Source organism: Onychostruthus taczanowskii, unplaced genomic scaffold (genome assembly GCF_017590055.1).
Source record: "Onychostruthus taczanowskii isolate IOZ18803 unplaced genomic scaffold, ASM1759005v1 scaffold28, whole genome shotgun sequence".
NCBI classification, from domain to species: Eukaryota; Metazoa; Chordata; class Aves; order Passeriformes; family Passeridae; genus Onychostruthus; species Onychostruthus taczanowskii.
Window position 1 is genome coordinate 8,806,294 of NW_024500128.1, and position 20,165 is coordinate 8,826,458.

Here is a 20,165-nt window from a genome sequence, read left to right on the forward strand (position 1 = left end):
AATACAGGAAGTACACAATTTTCAAATGGGGCTTTCCTGTTCCAATACCAGATACCAAAACTTCATTACCCAGCTGTAATTACTTCCTCTTAATTATGTAGTTCATAGGTAGAGAGGGACAGGAAAGCTATGTTCAACACACATGGCACTTGGCAGGAAAAGTGATGGTGATTAGGCATGGACACATTACCGCAGTTCATATTGAGTTTTGGTTAGCTTGATACAGTTTTACCTTATACGGCTTTAACCAGTTCATGGAGAAGCACAGAACTTATGCCAGGACAGTTTTAACCTGCCAGGAATTTTGCAATGCATTTGAGCCATCAGAAGGAACTTGTATTTCACAGAACCACTGCAGTCAAACAGTGAGATTTGAAGGGAAAATAAAGTGGAACCAAGATGGCGAAGAAAAGGGAATGAATGGTGGCAGGCAGTGGAGGGAAACCAAATCCTAAATAATCAGGCTGGGCAGAAAATGACTCTTGAAGCAGTCAGAGCCAGAACAAGGAAAGAGGCAATCTTCCAAATATGTTTGGTCTGTTTGGGATGTAGCTGTATGGTATCAGGTGACTTGCAAAGCAAAATGCTCACTTCTGTAGCAAAGTGGTGGCACTAAGGAATCAAGAAAAGTGAAGATTCCAAGATATTGTGCTTTCTTGCAAGAAATCAGTTAGGTTGATTTCTCCTCCTGTATTGTTATAGCCTTAGATAACCTCACCATGAGAGCCCTGTCCTCCCTTCCCAACCTAGAAAACAATAAACAGCACTCACTGCTGCCACAAAAACAAACAAAAACTTATATATATATGTATATATAAATTACACCATGCAGTCATGGTACAAACCAGCTCCTGTCTAGAGAAAGGGAACAAGGAAAAACACAACAACGCTGTTACTTACATTCTTGTATTGCTGGTCTTGTTGATAATTACAGATTTTCCAGTCTGATCCACATTGTGATCCATTCCAAAATAAGCTGCCACTCTGTGCACTAGCATCCTCTGATACGACGACATCTGAGGGAACTTTTTATAGTGATTACTAAAAACAAAGCAAATGAATAGCATTGATAATTAAATTTCCCTCTAAGCCGTAAATAAATGAAAACAGCAATACATCTGACAATTCAGTGCACAGAAATCTCACTGAAAACTTCTCCGTTATGAATTTACATATAAATGTTTGCTACAGAAAGGCTGAAAGAAAAAAAAATTAATTAATTTTAGGATTTCTAATAAGTACATTTCCATGTGCAACACTGGGACAAACAAAGCTCATGCTTCACGGTACCTAGTCAGTATTCTGAGTGTTGGGAAGAACTCATCCCCCAATCCCCCACATGCACTCACGCTCCCTGCACAACCAATCCTACAGATTTGCTGAGACACTGGCAACAGCTTTCTGCCTTTCCCCCAGAGGTCAGATGCAGGGCAATTCTGGAAAGATCTAGTCTGGCAAACACTCCTTTTTTTCCTCTATTACTGACAAAATGGTTATTTCCCATCAGCATAATTTTTTCTTCTGCTGCTATTCTGACTCTCTCATTTTAAAGCTGCTGGAATATTTTATTATAAAGACCACACAGTAGCAAGAATCCCTCCACCTAAGCTCAGTTTTATTTTCCAATGTATTAGAGTAACATAGCACAAAGGAAAAACCATGAGATAACATATATGATTATCCTCTACACTAAAAGCTTATAATTATATTTTTTGATCTAAATTAGCAGAACCAGTGCAATTACAACACAATGAAAAGCAAAAGGTTTTCATTTACATCTACTTTATTTTAAGCAGTTCCACCACGTGGCAGGAAATAGAAGCCTGCTCCTGCAGTGTGCCAGTAACAGCCCTCAGGAGCACTGTAGTCCATATGAGAGCATCCCTCGCACAACCCACGCTGCAACACACGCGCGTGACTTCATAAACCAAGTGTGGAACTCAACTTACTTGTTGTCACTAATAAAATCAATAATTTCCTGTTCCATTTTCAAGAGGATCATTCTGTCCCTGTCAAAAAGAAAGGCAAGGATTTGCACCATCAACTGTGAGTAGACATTTTAGAGGAAAGGCTATTTTGCAAGCATTGTCAGTCATCTTGATTAAAAATCAAACATGCTTTTTTTTTTTTTTTTTTTTTACCCTGGAACATCTGCAAAAGACTAAAGCCTGCTTTTCTGCACCTTCACTGACATACAGATTTCACTCTTCTATGAGCTCAACTATGGTTTGAGAGCGCTTTCAGCCACAACATGCTGCAATCAATGCATTGCACAGAAAGACTCTCACTGCTATGGATAGCTTTGGTCTTTTTTCAACCTTTTTTGATGGAAAATGAGATTTCCCCCTAAGCTAGATATTTCACAAGAAAAGCTGCTACCCACAGAAATTTTAAACATTTTTCCTGAGACATACCGGAACTCTACAAGGCACTGATTTGCTGTAGAAAAGATGGACACATCTAATCTAGTTAGAGAACACAATGAAGAACACCACCTTTGAGCTATGGTTCCCAGGAGGCAATACCACAGTATTTCCCAGGCAAAATCCTCTGGTTTTCACTGGAAGGTCTCAGATGTTCCTTTTCCCTCCCCTCCCTTGTCAAAAACATTCAGAAGTTTGCCCAGCATATTTCCACACATATCTAAGCTGGACAGAGTCCCATCATTCCTTAGTTCTTTTGAACTTTCTCATTTTACACAGATAAAGCAATTGAAGGACCTTCCATCATCTGTACAAGGGGTTATGCAAGCTGTTAGGTACCCAGTTATTCCCAGTTCTCCTGGGAATAACTGCAGAATTACATGGTACCTATTTAACAGATCCAGCTGAAATGAACATTGAAAATCACAATGTATAAAAATGTTACAGATCTTTCCTTGGATGTTTAGAGGCAAATTTAACAATGAGAATTGTAGCTCCAAATGAAAACTATGAGAATACTGAAAGCAGAATTTGGCACTGAGCATAGGATTTTAATTGTGTGCAGTATTGCTAGAAGAAAGCTATTTCACATTCATATACAAATCTCCAATTGCAATAGTTATAATATATTATTGCAATCACCATGTAGAGCTGCATAAAAGAAGGTAAGGACAAAGACCAGATGTTAGTGAATGCGAAATTAAGAAATGGGTGACTGGATGGGGGAGCAGAAGTTGATGACTTTTTATACCATTTTTCTCAGTTAACAGCCTACCTCCTTTACATTTTCCCTCATAACCATCTCCAGAACAAATAAAACACAGTGTAGAGTTACAAGAAGTTAAAGACTGCCAACTACAATTTCAGGAATGTCAGCTCTAACACAGGAAATACCTACCTGGGGTTATTCTTTAATGTGTTAATGAGAAACTCATGCAAATCTATGCCTGTTGAGTCTGTATACTCTTGACTGCAATCTGAAAAATAAAAACAAACAGCCTCCACTCATTTATTTAATTTCAGCCGTTCTGATTAGCTATGCTATAAATCAAAATCCATTTTCCAGCAACAATCAGAAAGAATATGCTCTGAAAGAAAAGAGTCATTTGGAGTTCATCCACGAAAGATATACATTCTGAAGCATCAGGTGGATATTCATTCTTCCTCTGTACAACTACAATGAGAACACAGCATCAAAACTAAATATTGACAGAAATTGCTGGTCATTTAATAACACAGAAAACCTTCAATGCCATTCAAGACCCTGCCAAGTTCTTCCTTTAAACCACTAAAAAAACATTTTAAAATGAGGAAAGAAAAGTTTTTATTCATCAATGTCTCTTTGCGTCACTTAATAAATGCTGTACACTCAGCAAATGAGGAATCATGCCAGTGGGAACTCTATTTGCATTAAAAGACTGAAATCCAATGACACCTGGGAGTAGGCAGGTAATAGGGATGCGTGACAGTAGCCAGAATTAATTTTTCAGCATTATCTCCTGACTCAAATGTACACACAGATCCTCAAGTTGGCGTGAACTGTGAGAACTCCATTGAAGCCAAATGACAATTCACACCAGCTGCAGATCCACACCCAGGTAGGTAATGATTATTTTTGGGAGATTACAATGCAACTTTATACCATGGATTAATAAAAATATTTTTAAAAGCAATGCCAAATTTAGCTAAAACATCTTTCCTGAAGAAGTCTTGGTAGGTGATAATTGAAGACGGCAATGCAGGTTAAATGTCATGGATCAATTTCCTTACAGCATTTAAAATAAATTCTTCGTGAGAGAGAAACAATAGTGAAGAGGATTACCCTCTACTCCTACACTGCACAAGTTACATACCAATATGTTATCAGTAATCTAGATAAAAAGAGTACTAATGTCTTATGCACTATATACACTTATTATGCAATCACACACGTATTTATATATTTATATATTTGTGTGTTTATACCAACACATAAATACATAAATATATAAACCAAGTGTGGAACTCAACTTACTTGTTGTCACTAATAACACAGTTAAGCATTCAAAAGATAGATTTTATATTAGAAAATAAATAAAATCCAATAAAAGACCTCAGTTTGGAAGGTTTCTTCACTTTAAAGCCTAATGGTTGCATGAAAAACATTCTTACTCATATACATTTTAGGCTCTGAATTTTATCAGTGTATGAAAGCACTTTTACTGTGTACATATACACAAATAAAGAAATACATCCTTGCAAAAATGTAAAATCCTTTCTGCAATGGTATTTATAATCATTCATATATTTTTAAGTTCACCTTTTGATAACATTCTGATCTTGCTTTTTTCACTGTTTTTATCTTTATTTTTATCCTTCTCTTTTTCTTTCTCCGAGTCATCTTTACTAGATTTATCTTCTTCTTGCAAGCTAGGAAAACTTGAAAGCTGCAGTTGGATTGATTCCTGTTGGGGAAAAAAGATAGATAAATTATGGGCAAGATCCAGTGTGCTTCCCATGGCTTCCAACCTGCAGATATCAGCATTAAACTATGCATAACTAGAAAAGTTGAAGCCAGATACATTTCTTTCCTATTGGAAACATGGCATTTTTTAGCCAGGTGAAGGATGATATCTTAGAGACCAAATTATAGTGGTAAGTAGGTATTACTTCTCTAATATTTTGAATATTATAAAATTTAGGCTACCTCTATTAATGGGGACTATATTATTTTACACTTCAGTGTTAAATTACAACTTTTAATATTTACGACTTTTCAGAATAAAATACGAAATACTTTTCATGTGGCCTTTCTTAATTATATAATTTAATACTACATATGTTCAGTGATGATCAATGGATAGATATCTGAAAAATAAAACTTTTTTCCTTTCACTAGAAAGTCTGCAGGTTGATATGAATTGTTTTGCACACTAAGTGCAGTATCAGGTAGATGGAGTTTTTTGGCTCTAACAGTAGAAGACTGCCAGCAAATTGTATACTATATTGTATACAAGAAGGCTTGCTAACTTATCAGGTAATTCATAATTAAAGACAGATGCAGATGTGCCTTTTGCGAAATGGGGGAAATGTACCCTGTGATTTTTCAAGGACATTTGAGTAAATGAACTTCTCTAAGGCATCACAAATTCAGTATTTCAGAGACTAGAGTCATTTTGAAACATGCTTCAGCTTTAAAAAGTTAATTTTTAAGCATTTTGAGAATTCAAGCTGCTTTGCAGCTTTAAAGAACTTGCTTTCCCTGCTGACAACATTACTTTATACTGGCTTTGTCCTAACAAAACCCAAATTGTTTTCTTTTTAAGTTACCATGGCATAATTTGTGTATTTCAAGAAATCCTGTTCTGGTTGGACAAAATTGAAGGAAGCATACTTCTGTGTTTTATTATCTTAAAGAAAAAAACCCACCCCAGAAAACTATATGCTTTAGTAGTGTAAAAAAGAAAATTTAAAGAAAGCTGTCATAAAACTTCCTGGTAAAGCAGTTTTCTTTAATAGAAGAGAATCATGCATGCTTGATAATTTTTTGACATCATGTTAATGAAAACCTAATTCATCAACACTTGAGATTTTCAGAATTTCTTGGACACTAGTGAATTCCCTTCCTTCACTATTTTTGTAAGAATACTAGCATACCAAAAGATCAATAGAAAACTTTAAAGTAAGGGCTGCTTTTAAGCAACCATTATGAATTCAAAAGATGTTTCCAGTAATTATTACAAATTTTAGGTTTCTGAATTCTTTAAAGAACTACGAATCAGCCATCACAAGACATGTAAGACAAGATCCTAACAAAACAAAGCATCAGCATAAACATGCCACAGTAAGACAGAAGTTGGTAACTTCTCAGCTTAATCATTACTGACTTTTTGTGAAATCTGAATGTGGCACAAAAGACTTGAGATGAAAAGCATTGTAAAAGAGCAACAAAGACCTGGACTCGATATTTAACCTGACCTACCATCCTTCATCCCTACTTCTGTCTCACACAAAATCTGAGCCTACAGAGGCAAAGAGTGGGAACTCCTGGACATTTGAGATAAGGATATATTGAGACATGTTTTCTGAATTGCTCAGTTATGCTCAGAGAATTAATGTTGTGCCTGCTTTCTTTCACTTCAAATGGCAGTTTGATTTCTCATTCAAACAAACTTTGGATCAACTATTTCCAAATGTCCCCAAAGGATAACTTGATGCCCTGCCGAGAGAAGAGTGACTGTGGTGCTAGCTTTTCAACAGGAGAAAAATGTAACTGGCCACGTTGTTCCCAGGATATTAATCCTAAACTTCACAGTGGTTCTTAAAAATGCACTGATGAAAATGACAGACTTTACAGAAAAGCACATATATGAACATACAGTAAATACTGCTTTACGTGTAACATAATACTGATAATATTTGCCCTAGAAAAAACACGCAAAAGGGCTGTAGAGTCGTGAAAGCAAACTACTGTGGATTTTCTTAGATTTTTATTGATTTTTCTCAATAATAAAATACAATGTTAATAAATACATTGATACAAGTATAGTGAACAACAAAATAGATTTTCAAATTGCAATAATACACTTCTTGGTCTATAACATTAAAGGCAACATTTTTTTTTAAAGTAAGGACATAGTGAACCATTGGATAAGCACTCAAGATCAAGTAATACAGGTAAACAAGTTTTTTCCTTATACAGGAAAATGAAGGCAAGTATTCAAATATAAGTACAAACATCAAGTCTGCAGTACAATCCATACTCAGTAGTTCTGGCAAGGTTCCGTACATTCTCTGATAATTAATTCCCTGTGGTTTATAAACCATTAAGATAAAATAAAAATTAATTTTAAAAAAAATCCCAAACCAAAAATAAACTACTTCTCCTCTAAAGAGAAAGCAAAACAATTTGGTTGGCACAAAACTTCCTGTATCCTTCAGCCAGCCCAGGGAGGAGCCTGCAGGTCCAGATTTCCATGGCAAAGTTGAGCCACATGCATCAGTAAAAGGTCAGCAAGAGCAAAAGGGCAATTCCTATCAAATTAATGACACCAAGCCAACTGCTTCCTTAGAAAACATGATGGGGTCAAGGGAGACATTTCATCTCTCAAAAATATTTTAAGATGGTCAAAGAAATCTTTGCTGAGGCTGGTCAGTCAGGTAAGACCAAAGGCTGTGTGAAACCGGAACCCCTCCTCTGTCTGGTGCAAGGATAGGTATTTTGTCTCAACACCTGCCAGTCTCTGTCATTTAGTACAGGTCCTGTGCAGTACATTGTAAACTACCAGCAATGCTTAATACAATCTCTTTATACTGTTCTCCTTCTCGTTCTCCATTAAACAATAGAAAATACAAACAAAATTGGAACAAAAGCCACGTATTTTGAGTAATGCAAGTCAAGCAAAAAGCGTCTACCTACAACAGAACAACTGATAAAATAACCTGCCCATCTACTGCATAAGCATCATTGTAGAGCAGTAGAACATGCAAATGTCCTGCTGCTAAACAACTTGGTTTTTGGTGTTTCAATAAAATTAAAAAAATAGAAAAACCTCTCCTTACTTATGAGCTAGGAGGAGAGACAGATTTGTTTCATTTCAAGTCAATAGAGGAAACAGTGAGGAAGTACACTTAAATGTCATTTTTTTATTTTTGTGCTAAGCTGACAAGAAGCCACTTACTCAAGCTCTCTCAATGGCTGGTTTCAGTTGCACATAAACATCTCATAAATTATAGGCAGTGTTCATCATATTTTGGGTTTTAGTTAGCTGGGTTTTTTAAGTCTTGCTCTCACTAGGCAAGCAAAGAGGAGTAACTGAGGCTTAACTTTTGCTTTCTGGAGTACTTTTTGAAGTTAGTCTGCAAAGACTGCCACCAGTGTTATTGTCTGAGGTGAGGAGTGCAGAGGACAGAACTCGACCAGCTGCTGGGAATACACCACCAGTACAGATAAACTCAAATACACACTTTTTGATATAGTTTAATTTACACCAAGAGTTTAAAAAACAAATGCCACTCAGTAGGAGGCATCCTTGGCTCTACCAAGGTATTTTAGAGAACAAAGGATCTGTGAATTTTTTGTGAAGGGGAACAATGATATGAACTGAAGTCTTAGAGGAACCACAAATCAGAGCATATTCATAACTGTATTTGGTGCAGCCTCGAAAGAGATAGCCTTAGAGAAAAGAACATATTAATATTCTTTTTGATTGTTACTATTTTTAAAAATTATTAAATCTGAATTCTTTTGAATTCTTTTCCATTTGCTGAATTTTTCAGGGGGTCTGGAAAAAAAAGCAAACAACACCCTGTGATACAGTATAAAACTAGTATTTCAAATTAAAGTTCACGCTAAACCAGTAAGAACCATAAAAAGATGTTCATTGTTGGATGTAATTTTTCCCCCAAGAAAGACATTGTTAAATGCCCGATTAAGTAACACAATCATGCAACTGGAGATGGAGGCCAACCATGCAGCTAACAGCAATGATTGCAAGTGTACCTGGTTGTCATGAAGATTTTCTGCTCCCGGGCGAGGGGATGACTCTTCACAGACAGCAAGACTCCGCACGAGTTTTCCCTTAGCTCCTGACTGAATAAGAGAGAGAGAGAACAAAACAGAAAACACTACTACTGACCCCAAGTCACATAAGCTGCCCACATAAGCTGTCCCAGGTAACTATTACCCACCCCGTGCAAAAAAATGCATTTGCCTTGGACATAGATAAAAAAGGACTATAAGCAGCAAGACATTTGCCACACAGGGAAGGAAATGAGTTTCTTTTTGCTTTTATCATTTCAGTTACAGTTCACTCACTTCCACCAGAACAGCAAAGAACAGATAGTCCAATACTGGAAATAATTTAACATAAATGCAAGGGTTCCTTTTATAATTTCGTTAGGGGTTTTTCTTTTTGTTTGTTTTGTGAGTCCCTCCCCTTCTTCTGGTAGTATATATCCAAGAAACATGGACAATAAAACATGCGTGTATTACAGATCTGCACTTGAAAAATTAAAGTAAGTTTTTAAGGGTTTCATTTATTTCTAGAAGCTCCTTTCCACACCTGCCCCCACCCACTCCCTCCTTAGGGAGCTAGTCAATCTCTGTTTCTTTATGTCAAGATTATTCCATTAAAATGAAATTCCAACAGAAACATTAATTACTAAAGCAAAAGAAGTGAACGTTTTCCTTTTCCAGTGGTGCATAGAAGCACACATGCTGTCTAACACAAGGACACAGCAAGGCCAGCAGCAAAAAATTATGATGGATAAAGTGAAGCCTGACACGTTATATCTGGAGGCAGTTCTTTGCCTTTGTGTAAAAGGACTATGGAGTAGGGAGCAAGAAAAAACCTGCAACGCTAACAAAAAGTGACGAAAGAAAGCAATTTTGATTGCAGACAGACATTTAACTGAAATTCTTCACCCTACTGTGGCATGCAACTCCAAACAGAGACGGACCCTTACCTTGGATCTCTTTTTCTGATTTGCCCCTCGTTTCTGGGTATAGCAAAAAAAGAGAAACAGTTATCACTTCAGTGGACAGTGGGCATGATGAAAGTATTACCAATAAACAGACTAAATCACTTCTATCTGATGTTTTAAATAGTTGCTGACTGCAAAAGCAATTTCCCCAAACCCAGTTTGGAAAGCAGGGAAAACCAAGAATCATCTCTGCCCATTTTCATTCATTTCACAAACAGGTATAAACAAACAAACAAACAAACAAAAAAAAACTACACAGTGTTCTGTAATTTTGAATATAATAAAAATGTAATAAAAGGTATACTTAAGTAAATGCTCCCCCTCTCCAAATTCCTCTTAAATTGTGGTCTCCCCCTTTATTTTTTAATTCGATTGAGCAAAAAGGATTAAAAACCCCTCATCCGATAAAGTCTTCTTATCAAATTACCTTCTTAGGCTTTGCATAACAACTTTTTGTTGGCAGTAACACCTACAAACCAAACCACACATTAAGTAATTATTCATTAGTATTACCTGCACATTCATGAGATCAAGGTAGTTTTCTAAATCCCCAAAGAGGGAAAACAGTCAAATGTCTCACCAAGCTTTAAAACAGATGTCTAGAAAATAACTTCTCAGAACAAGTAATAACATGGACAGCAGCCTAAAGAGCTTGAAAGGTATAACAAATAGCAACACTTATTTTATAATGAAATAAAAGAACCCAAAATAAATAAATAAAAATTTTAAAGAGGAAAAAATAGAAACAGTCTTAAAATCATAAGAAAAATAGGGGAAGTGTAGGCAATGAAAGAACTCACAGAAATGGAAAAGCAATGGTAACACATTGATATTTAACATGCCCATTCACTATTCCTGTCTTACCTGCAGCTCTGTCTTGGAATCACTGAGCTTCTCCTCCTCTACTTCTGAGCTTTCAGATTTATTAAGAACACAGTTGTCTGGGTTGGCTTCAGAGATGGCAGTCTCCTGCTCTTTTGCAGCTTCTTCTGCTGTCTCCTGGTTCAATTTACCTTGCTCAGACATTCTTCCAGACAGAAATTAAAATAACAAGATTTGGTGACCTGAAAGGTCAAGATACCACGACACAAACACACACAAAAAAAACATTTGGGGTGAAATTTATTTTTCTCTTTTAATTCCTATTTTCAGTTCCTTTGATAAACAAACCAAAATGTGCAGCTCAGAAGTGGAAAACTGTGTATGTCCCAGCTGAAGAGATGTACTGAATCAACAATAGTGGTTAACAGCAGAGTTGTGTCAGGTTAAGCAAGCAGATCTGAACAGTCTTTCGGGAGAGCAGATTTAAGGCAATGTGCTGTGACTCTCCAGCCCAACCCCAGGACTGCCAAGGTTTAGGCAGGGACAGTGAAGGATTCTCTACCACAAAGCTCAATGGTACCAGGCAAAAAGGATCTATTCTAGGTCTCTGGCATCTTATGTTCCCCTCCTCTAATTGTTTTAAAATTTTCTTTTAATAAAAATAATAGACTAGCAAACGGAAATGAAAACCAAGCATGAGCTACAACACTGTTTTTAGTATTCAGCCATGGGTTTTACGAATAGCAGAAGCCATGGTGCTCACTACCACTATAAATATATATTTCTCTTTTTTTTAAGAGGCAATAATTCAAGATAGGTATGAACTCTAAATTTGGCAATAAACCTCTCAAGGTTGACATTTTCAGGGATCAAACCAACAGCTCCATTATTAAAACCTTAAGCCTCTTCCCAAAACCTATGTCACTCTTCAGTACTAGGAAAATTGTACAGAAAGCCCTTGGCAGGTACTTCTAATGAAAAAATCTCAACTGAACTGCATTTACTCTCAGCTTACAATGGGGTTGTTGTACAGAAGCTTTAAAGGCTTTTCAGAGTTAAAGCCTATTATTATTCTCTCTCCTTCTCTGCCCCCAGCTCCCTCCTGAAGACTCCCCCACTGATCAATTGTCAAAGAAGACTCATGAATAATTTAACTTTTCTTTCCCCATCCACTTCACTTAAGAAGCATCTTCAAGAAAAACAACTGTATTTGAAATGTGAAATTATTTCAGGAAGGGTCTTTTGCAACACATTGCCACTTCTCAACAGTGAAAGGGCAGCTATGAAGCAAAATCACACTTTGCCATCTTTCTTTTTAAAGTTTGAAATTAAACATTCAACAGAACCAGTATAACTTACCTCTATTTTTTTAAGCCATGTTTTAAGTGAAAAAATCTAAAGCATACTATGTTATAAGCACTTACTTCTCCCACTTTTTGCTTTTGTTTCCACATTGTAAGCAAATACAATTCCCTGTATAATCTTCCAGTTTGAGAAGGACTGCGAACTTCACAAGAAATCAAGCTATAAAGTTCATAAACAAACTGAATGGAATACGAAACTAACCTGAAGCTTGATTTGCCTTACTGTTAGCTAATTTGTGATTCTCCTTTCTCCCACCACTCTCCCCAAGAAGGCCGATGATTTTGGCTATTCTGCAGTTACAACTGAAACTTGAACTGCTTTGGTGAAAATCCAAAACATGAGCAGCAAGACCTTTAACTGGTCTGTTAAATAACCCTTAATTTGATAAGGATTCTCATCAAGAAATGCACATGCATGCACAAGCTCCTCATGAGCAGATTAACCTGCAGCTTATCTACTTGCTTTACACAGTGCTCACAAAAACAATTACACTGGGATCAGCTGCACCAAAGAAGCCATTTACCTGAAAATCTGCTATAATTCCAACTGCCTTTCTAGCGTCTTCTGTTGGTCTTTGCTGGTTAAGTCCACACAAATGATCAACGGCGACGTGAGTCCCATGTCCCCATTAACAGTTCAGAGTGCCAATCTCCATGCTGGTCCTTCGGAGAGCTTGACGCACCATAGTCAACCTGGAAAAGATGAAAAATAAGTAACACCGACAGTGATCACGGCACAAGGGAGGGGTGCAATGGACAGGACCAGATTTCTAACACTAATGACCAGTTTCCAGCAAGTCACTTTCACAGCTTGATCCAGCTCCACCTGTCTCAAAACTGCCTGCTTCTTCTCTAATGAAGGCTAGAGCCGGCTGTTCAAGTCATAACAGCTCCTACGCAAGAAGCTAAAATTAACAATTGCATTATGCACTGAAGATTACTCATTTCAATTCTAACCTTTTTTAGCGAATTCCAGCACTTTTCATTATAAAAAAAAGCATATATACATATTTATATATAAGCTCATCTGTTTGCTTCAACAGAAATCAATGAGAGTATGAGGAAAAAAGATTTGCCTACTTTTTAACCATGGCTTCTGCTCCAATTAAAACTCAATAGTCAAATACTGTTGAAAAAATAGCTAGGTGGGTGCTTTTAGAAAGTGACCTGCTTTACCAGGGTAGTGAATTGAGATGTTCATTTACCAAGCTGAATAAAATTTTAAATGATCCAGAATGGGAGGAGGAAGAGGAGGAGAAAGAAGAAATCCTATTCCCGGAATGACATCCACCAAAAAAAATTCTACTGAAGCATTTTGTGAGGAGGAAAAATGAAATTTCCAGGTTATGGTTTGAGAAATAAACCTAAAGAAAGAGTTGCCTCAGCAATGCAACTTTTACTGTTCATCAGGATTGCATTTGCCAGCTGAATTGCTGATTTAACAGAAAAACGAGTGTTTTAGGATGAGTTGGACTGATTTACAGGCCATGGCCATGCGCTGAACTGTCTTGATACAACAGGCAGCTCTTCTCAAGACTTGCATGTGAGTCATGGCTGAAGAAGTCAGTGCAGACACAAAAAAACAGCAAACAGAAAGCACATATTCTACTGGGGAGTGGAGAGGAAACCTAGCAAGAATAAGGGGAGATGATTTTCTGTTTTTTTGATTTTATTAGACTCCTAATTTCGGCAGCGTGTTTTACATTGTGTATGGCTGCAATTGCCACACAGCACGTGTCAGCACACTGGAACGTGCCATGTGAAAAGAGCTGAATCTGCTGCACCAGAAGTGGAGTTTAGCCTTTCAAAATATTCCAGCCCTGCTCTCTCCAGGAGCTCTGGCACACAGAGGAGACTAGCAGGCAGTTTTGCAAACTATCACTGCCATCCTGCAAATTTATAAACACAACCATTTCTTTTCTTCAAACCATTTCACAATTTGTAGAGAGTAATAGAAAATAAGTATTCCCACTAGGTTTTTGATATTTCTTGCAGGACATTTTTGGAAATTCTAGCTCATTAGAAACAGGCTCACAATGGGAGTGGAAGAGCACCATGGAAAACTATTGCCCAAGTACTCAAGCACATGCAAAAGAATCTCATGGAGCCAATACTCAGTGAGCAAAGAGTGAATAAACCACTGACTCAAAATCCTTTCCTCATACCCATCTTCCAATGACTATTTCCCCCACACTTCAAAAAGAGAGATGGGAAGAGGGGTTAGGAGAGGGAATCAGCCAAAATCAATCACAAACCAAAATCCCCAAGGAAGTACAGTGCATAAAGGTTTCACCTGGAAAACAGCCATCCAGGAAATAGACTGCTGTAATCAAAACCCTCCAAAACAAACAGAAACACAGATATCTGTACCAAAATCAGAACATACAAAAAATTTATTTCAGAACTCTCCAGTGTGACCATTTGTTGGAATTAACTATTAATAAGACAAACAAACAAAGCAAAACAAAAACCAGACAACAAACCAACCAAAGAGTATCATATGCAACAACTGAAGAGATCTGCCAAGACTTGGTCTTGTGCACAGATGCTCAACATCCTCTTATCATGCTTTACCCAAGGCAAATTTCATTAAAAAATGAGTTCCCCATATTGTTACACTTAAGATTTCTGACGACAACATTATTTTTCACTGGCAATGTAGAAGAGCAGCACAGAACCTTAAATTAAAACAAAAAATGCTGCCCATAAATTTCCCCAAGAAAACACAAGCAAATGGAAAATAATCTTACAATGTACAGCTACCACACTCAAACCCAGAACAAGAACGTCTGTTAGGATAATTTTTAAAAGAAATCCTTCATAATTATCTTCTGGGAAACAAAATGAAGGCAAGAAGAAGTCAGACATATAGCAATCAAATCCAGCTCTTCACCTTCTCTTAATATAGATTTCCTCCTCCTTTATTAAGCAATTTACAAGTGATGACTAATCACTTACATACTACAATACGTAAAATACACTTCTGGTTGTTTGGGTGGGTTTTCAGAAGGGCTTAGGTTTCCATAAAATACTTCAGGGAGTATAAATAGCAAAAAGGAATCAGTCAGAAAATAGCCATTAAAAGTGAGACATTTTTTGTTGGAAGCGTGTCTCTGTTTCTTGTATGTTTCCAGGATATCTCGTTATTCAGCAATGAATGTACTTTTTACTATTGTCAGTGCTGCAATGACAGCACTGCTATGGAAAAACACACTGGATTATTCTCTTTCTTGCGCATCAACAGAAATGTCAGGGATGATTTGACTGTCAAAACCTTCAGTACCGAAGTGACGCAAAAGGCTGAACAAATGCACTTCTGTTTTTGATCCTCAGGTAGAAACCACAAAGCTTGTTGCTAGGCAAAAACCACCTTCTTGATATGCAAGGGAGCAAAATTTCATCGGGTGTTGGGATCTTAGCACTCTACAGGAGCTTGCGGCAAAACTTCAGCCCCTAATTCCTCAAAGCAACTTGAGTATTGCACACAGCATTATGACAGAAAATACAGGGACCCACCAAGTCACTTGTAGATCCACTTTAATGGAAATATAATCTGTTCGCATAGAATTCATAAGCACCAGCTGCTCAGCATACACTGTGGGATGGGAATGCTGAGGATTTTTTTCCTAAATTCTTTTCCTTTTAACAGGATTTTCATTTTAGAAGCTAAAGGTACTACTGAGCTTAAACAACTACAGTCAGAGCTTGAAGAGAAAGGGATGGAAGAAGGCGTGGATGGTCACACACATTCATACAACACATACCACGCAAATTCCAAGAAAAGTCCGTGGGAAGGAATACAATTAATTCAATGCAAGAGTTTAAAAACTATACCCAGAAGAACTGTCAAAAAACCCACAACAAACAAAACAAAAAACCCAGAACATTAAAGCAAGCAAAGATGCTAGAAAGCCCTATGCAACAAACACCTGAGAGCTCACCATCAACTGAAATTCAAGAGAGACATCAGACAAAGCCCTCAGAGGCCACTCCAGGTGAGCAAGCCCCTCCTGTGTTATGTATGAGGTGTTTTGATGGACTGATAGGTACACATGATGAAGCAGGCATTCCAAGATCATTATGCTCCCAGTATCACACATATCCTCTCTCAAAGAGGAGATCAGCAGGTTTTAAGGCCAAAGAGCATACTCTTAACCACGAGCAGGCAACAGCAGGCAGGACAGAACTCTGACAGAGTGAAATCCAAGGGCTTTTCTTCAAACAAATCTACCAAGCATAGAGGTAAAAGTCATTCCAAAGCCTGAACAGATCCTGCTACTGAAAACTTGCTGACACTGGCCATATCTGTAAGCCAGGATCCTTCTCATCCCATCATGATTCTCCACTCTCAAGAATGGTTTGCAGGTATGACTCCATGGGCTGGGAGCACAGTTGTCAGTTGGGATTTCCATTGCGCGATATAACCTCACCCAGATGTATCAAGAGAGGTTTGACTCATTACTGCTAAATCACTCATCAGACTCCTGGAATCCACTGGAAATGGACTCCAGCATTATCTTAAGATTATCAGTAGGCACAACCCTCAATTTTGCCAGATTCTCATGTCTTAAACCAAAACTTCCTGTTATTTCACATTTACTTAAATATTCTTGTTTCTAACATTAAGAAAATGAAAGAAAATCTCAGGTTTCACAATGAAAACAAAAGCTTCAACTCTTTGGTGTCTTCAGAGAAAACATTCATGATATAAAATGTATTGTTTAAAAAAACCAAAACAACAACAAAAAAACCCAACAAAAACCCCAACAACGAAACCAAAAACCTCCAAACAATATTGGCCATCAAGCACAAAAAACGCAAGTAAAAGAAATCCTGCATTTTTAGATCGAACACACTACTACTCGGTCCATCTCCCAGTCTTTAGAACTAGTCCTAGTCCTAGTCTTTACATCATTAGACTGCACTCCTTTTCACTGTTTTCCCACATTTCCCAAAGAAATACACAAATGTACATGGAAGCCAGTGTATTAGCATAGTAGGATAATAATCCATACCAGTTCTCATATCAAAATGCTTTAGTATGAAAAAACCCCACCAAGGTTAAAGCTGTGAAATGCATGGAATCCTACAAGTTCATCGATTGTTAAAAGACTGAAGACTAAACCTTAAAAAAACAGTGCAAAAATATTTGTAATTGAAGTGTTTGATGTAGTATTTTATTTCCCACCTCCTCCTCCTCACATTGTCCCCTCTTCATCATCACTAAAAAACTAAATAGTGTGATTGCCTACATTTTCTGCTCCTACATGCCACAAGACCTTTGCAAATAAAAGGTTATTGAGACTCATTTACTGATGGCACTTTACCAGTGACTGTCAGCAGATGCTATTTTTTTCCCATGAGTTAAAAAACCATGAGCATCTGCATACAAGCAACAGTGCAGAGGCCTCTGACCCAGCTTAAACAGGCCAGAAATCAACCATCAGTGGCAGGGGCAGCCAAATTTGATGAAAACAGGGCAGACTGAAACACACTGAACTAGATCTCAAATCCTGTACAAAAAACCAGTTGCCTCTTAAAAGAGGCAACTAGATAATACAGAGCAGCCTCCCAGCTGAAACGTCTATCTTGGAATGGCACTGGCTCTCATCCCAATCTCCATGTAAAACCCAGTATTTACAAATAACAGCAAGGATTCTCGAGAGCAGTTTAACAACCAAAGAAAAATCCCAGAAGCAAATAAACTTTTTGTGGTTTACACCTGATTCCTTTTTTCAAAGAGATCCTCTTGTTTCTAACAGATTGCCACCAATATTTTTCCACTTTAATCCCCTGTCAGATGACCTCATGTCAATGTCATCATCTTCAGACAAGTAATAATGATGTTCCCTCCAGCTTGTTATATTTCTGCAAAGCTAGAAGCTTTACCCAGAAAAATAAATATAGATGGCCTATAGGGAGAGTCTGCTTTGTTTTAATACTTAAGATAAGGCTTGGGGAAAGAAAAAAAAAAAAAAAAAAAAAAAAAAAAAAAAAGCTCTTTTATCTGTCACAATGATCATTTGAAGTCTTCCAGGATCAGCATGAAAAGATATGAGGCTGAGTGATCTGGCTAATAAATGTCAATCACACAACTTTTGTAGGAACTGAGTAACACCCAAACTTTTAACAAGCTAATCAGATGTACAAATCAGCACTCCTGGAATGAGTTGTTTACTTTAGAACAGCCTTCAACACCGCCTCATGCATTTCAAACACATATGCCAAATTTTCTCTCATTCCCTCAGAAAACCTGACAAATTTCCCTAAAATCAAAGTAATTAAATTAACTGGTCTCACTGTTAGGTGGTGGAAAACAGCACAAGATTCCTGAGTCCAAAGACAGAGAGGTTCTGAGCCATCCTCAATGCACACACGTCTCCTTGAAATACATAAAAGTCATTTTTCTTAAATCCTGTAATGGAAATAACAGCCAGCATGGGCAAATACAAAATTCAAATGGAAAAAGGGACCAAAACTCATCTTCCCAGATAATCAGGTCTATTTCTCAGCTACTGAAGATAATTATATCACAAAGTCCTCTTTAGAGACCAATATCTTTATTTTATGACTACGATGTCCAGGGAGGATGCTTTAGTAATTTTGCTGTAAGGATGTTCAAGAATCTCACTGCTTTGCCAGGACATCATCTCCATTACCCCATCGTACACATCAAATACTTTATACATTTTTCTTATTGTGCCAGTAATTGCCCTCCAGTTAAATTAGCTTTCTTGGTATCACAATAGTTTTGTCTTCCTGTGGGAATTAACTGCACATCACCTCATCATTTGTTGTTACGTTTAAAGAAGCCCATTCCTTTTGGTTACCAGCTAAACAGGTCTGCATTGTTTCCATTATTATCCACCTCTAGTCTGTATTTTTTTTTTGTCAATCCACAGTCTGCTTCATAATTTCCTCACTTGTCACCAAGACTACACTCTGAACACAGATGTCCCTCCACCCATCAACACACAGTGGTGAGTGCGCAAGAGGAGCTCTGTTTCCACAAAATCTAAAACCAGTTAAGGACAATGAATAACACAAGGACATCCCAGAAGGAATACTATCATTTCAATATGAAATCCTGATCAGCAGTACAGCATAAATGAACCTGGGCTCCCCACAAAAGGGTCTCAGCAGTGCTGAGGGCAAATCAGAGCTACTATAGAGAGCCAGACTGTGGGAACCACTACTGAATTGAACTGAATTGATGAGGCTACAGATACCCATCCAACTCAGTTAGATAATTAAAGCTCCTGGTTTGATGTGATACACTTCTATGCATAATGAAATCTGATGGAATATACAGTTTACACTAATATTAATTTTTATAGAATATATGCATAAAGTTGAGTTGAATGCAGAAGTTCTTGAAACATTTCTTCTTTCTCTAAGTCAAGGCATCCCTACTCCTTCTTCCTTCAATGCCTTCTCTTTGCCATTTCAATCAGGTAGCTACAGATTATGTCCATTTTGCTTTACACATAGAACTACAAGATCAACTTAACTTACTTCTTGACTGAGCTCCTCCTAAAGCTTAAGGATTTGACTAGAAAACCTAAGCACTGTGCATCTGCATTTTGAGCATATATGCCTTTGAATTCAGTCTAGGTAGACTGCAGGTAATAAATGAGCAGCCAGCTAAGCCATCCTTCACCATTCACTAATAACCAAACACAAAGCAGTTGAGTCCAAGGAGGGGGGAAAAAGCCCACAATATCCATAAACAAAAGAAACAAAGCAATTTTGTTCACTGCTAGCACGGTATTTTAAAATACGTAACAGTAAATAGATGGCCCATAACTGATGAGCAATTGCTTTACACTTCTTCCAACACCACCAGGGGATGGAGGCATAAACTGAAGAAAATACAACAGGAACTGACCAAGTATCACTTAGTTTCACATGTGCTTGTCCTGATCTCTTTCTTTCCCCATTTATATAATAGCCCCTATATTTCATCCTGCATTTCTTGACAAATTAGGTGCATTTTCACTAGCACTAGCTTAATTGGCAAATCCTGAAAGAAAATAATTGCTAAGAGCAAAGCAGCATTACACTGATGAAACAGACCTGAGCTTAACAATGA

At 37.4% G+C, this 20,165-nt stretch overlaps 2 protein-coding genes across 15 annotated transcripts in view; one reads left to right on the forward strand and one right to left on the reverse strand.

Moving 5' to 3' along the window:
- The window catches only part of ARPP21 (cAMP regulated phosphoprotein 21), a 104,849-nt gene extending 92,115 nt beyond the window's left edge, over positions 1-12,734 (reverse strand). For 7 of the 14 annotated variants that reach the window (XR_005952931.1, XM_041407948.1, XM_041407947.1 and 4 more), the window contains exons 1-9: positions 12,598-12,734; positions 10,752-10,951; positions 10,315-10,356; positions 9,870-9,902; positions 8,905-8,994; positions 4,723-4,867; positions 3,322-3,400; positions 1,950-2,009; positions 901-1,041 (exon numbers count right to left, since the gene is read on the reverse strand). Coding sequence is in view for 13 of the 14 variants with exons in the window: in XM_041407948.1 (XP_041263882.1) it covers positions 901-1,041; positions 1,950-2,009; positions 3,322-3,400; positions 4,723-4,867; positions 8,905-8,994; positions 9,870-9,902; positions 10,315-10,356; positions 10,752-10,913 (752 nt within the window). In the remaining variant the exon portion in view is untranslated. The remainder of the gene's footprint in view (positions 1-900; positions 1,042-1,949; positions 2,010-3,321; positions 3,401-4,722; positions 4,868-8,904; positions 8,995-9,869; positions 9,903-10,314; positions 10,357-10,751; positions 10,952-12,597) is intronic. The other 7 variants (XM_041407949.1, XM_041407945.1, XM_041407944.1 and 4 more) reach the window with 3 other exon arrangements.
- The window catches only part of LOC121337691 (transcription initiation factor TFIID subunit 4-like), a 36,172-nt gene continuing 28,676 nt past the window's right edge, over positions 12,670-20,165 (forward strand). The window contains exon 1 of the mRNA XM_041407950.1: positions 12,670-12,766. Within this exon, the coding sequence (XP_041263884.1) occupies positions 12,670-12,766 (97 nt within the window). The remainder of the gene's footprint in view (positions 12,767-20,165) is intronic.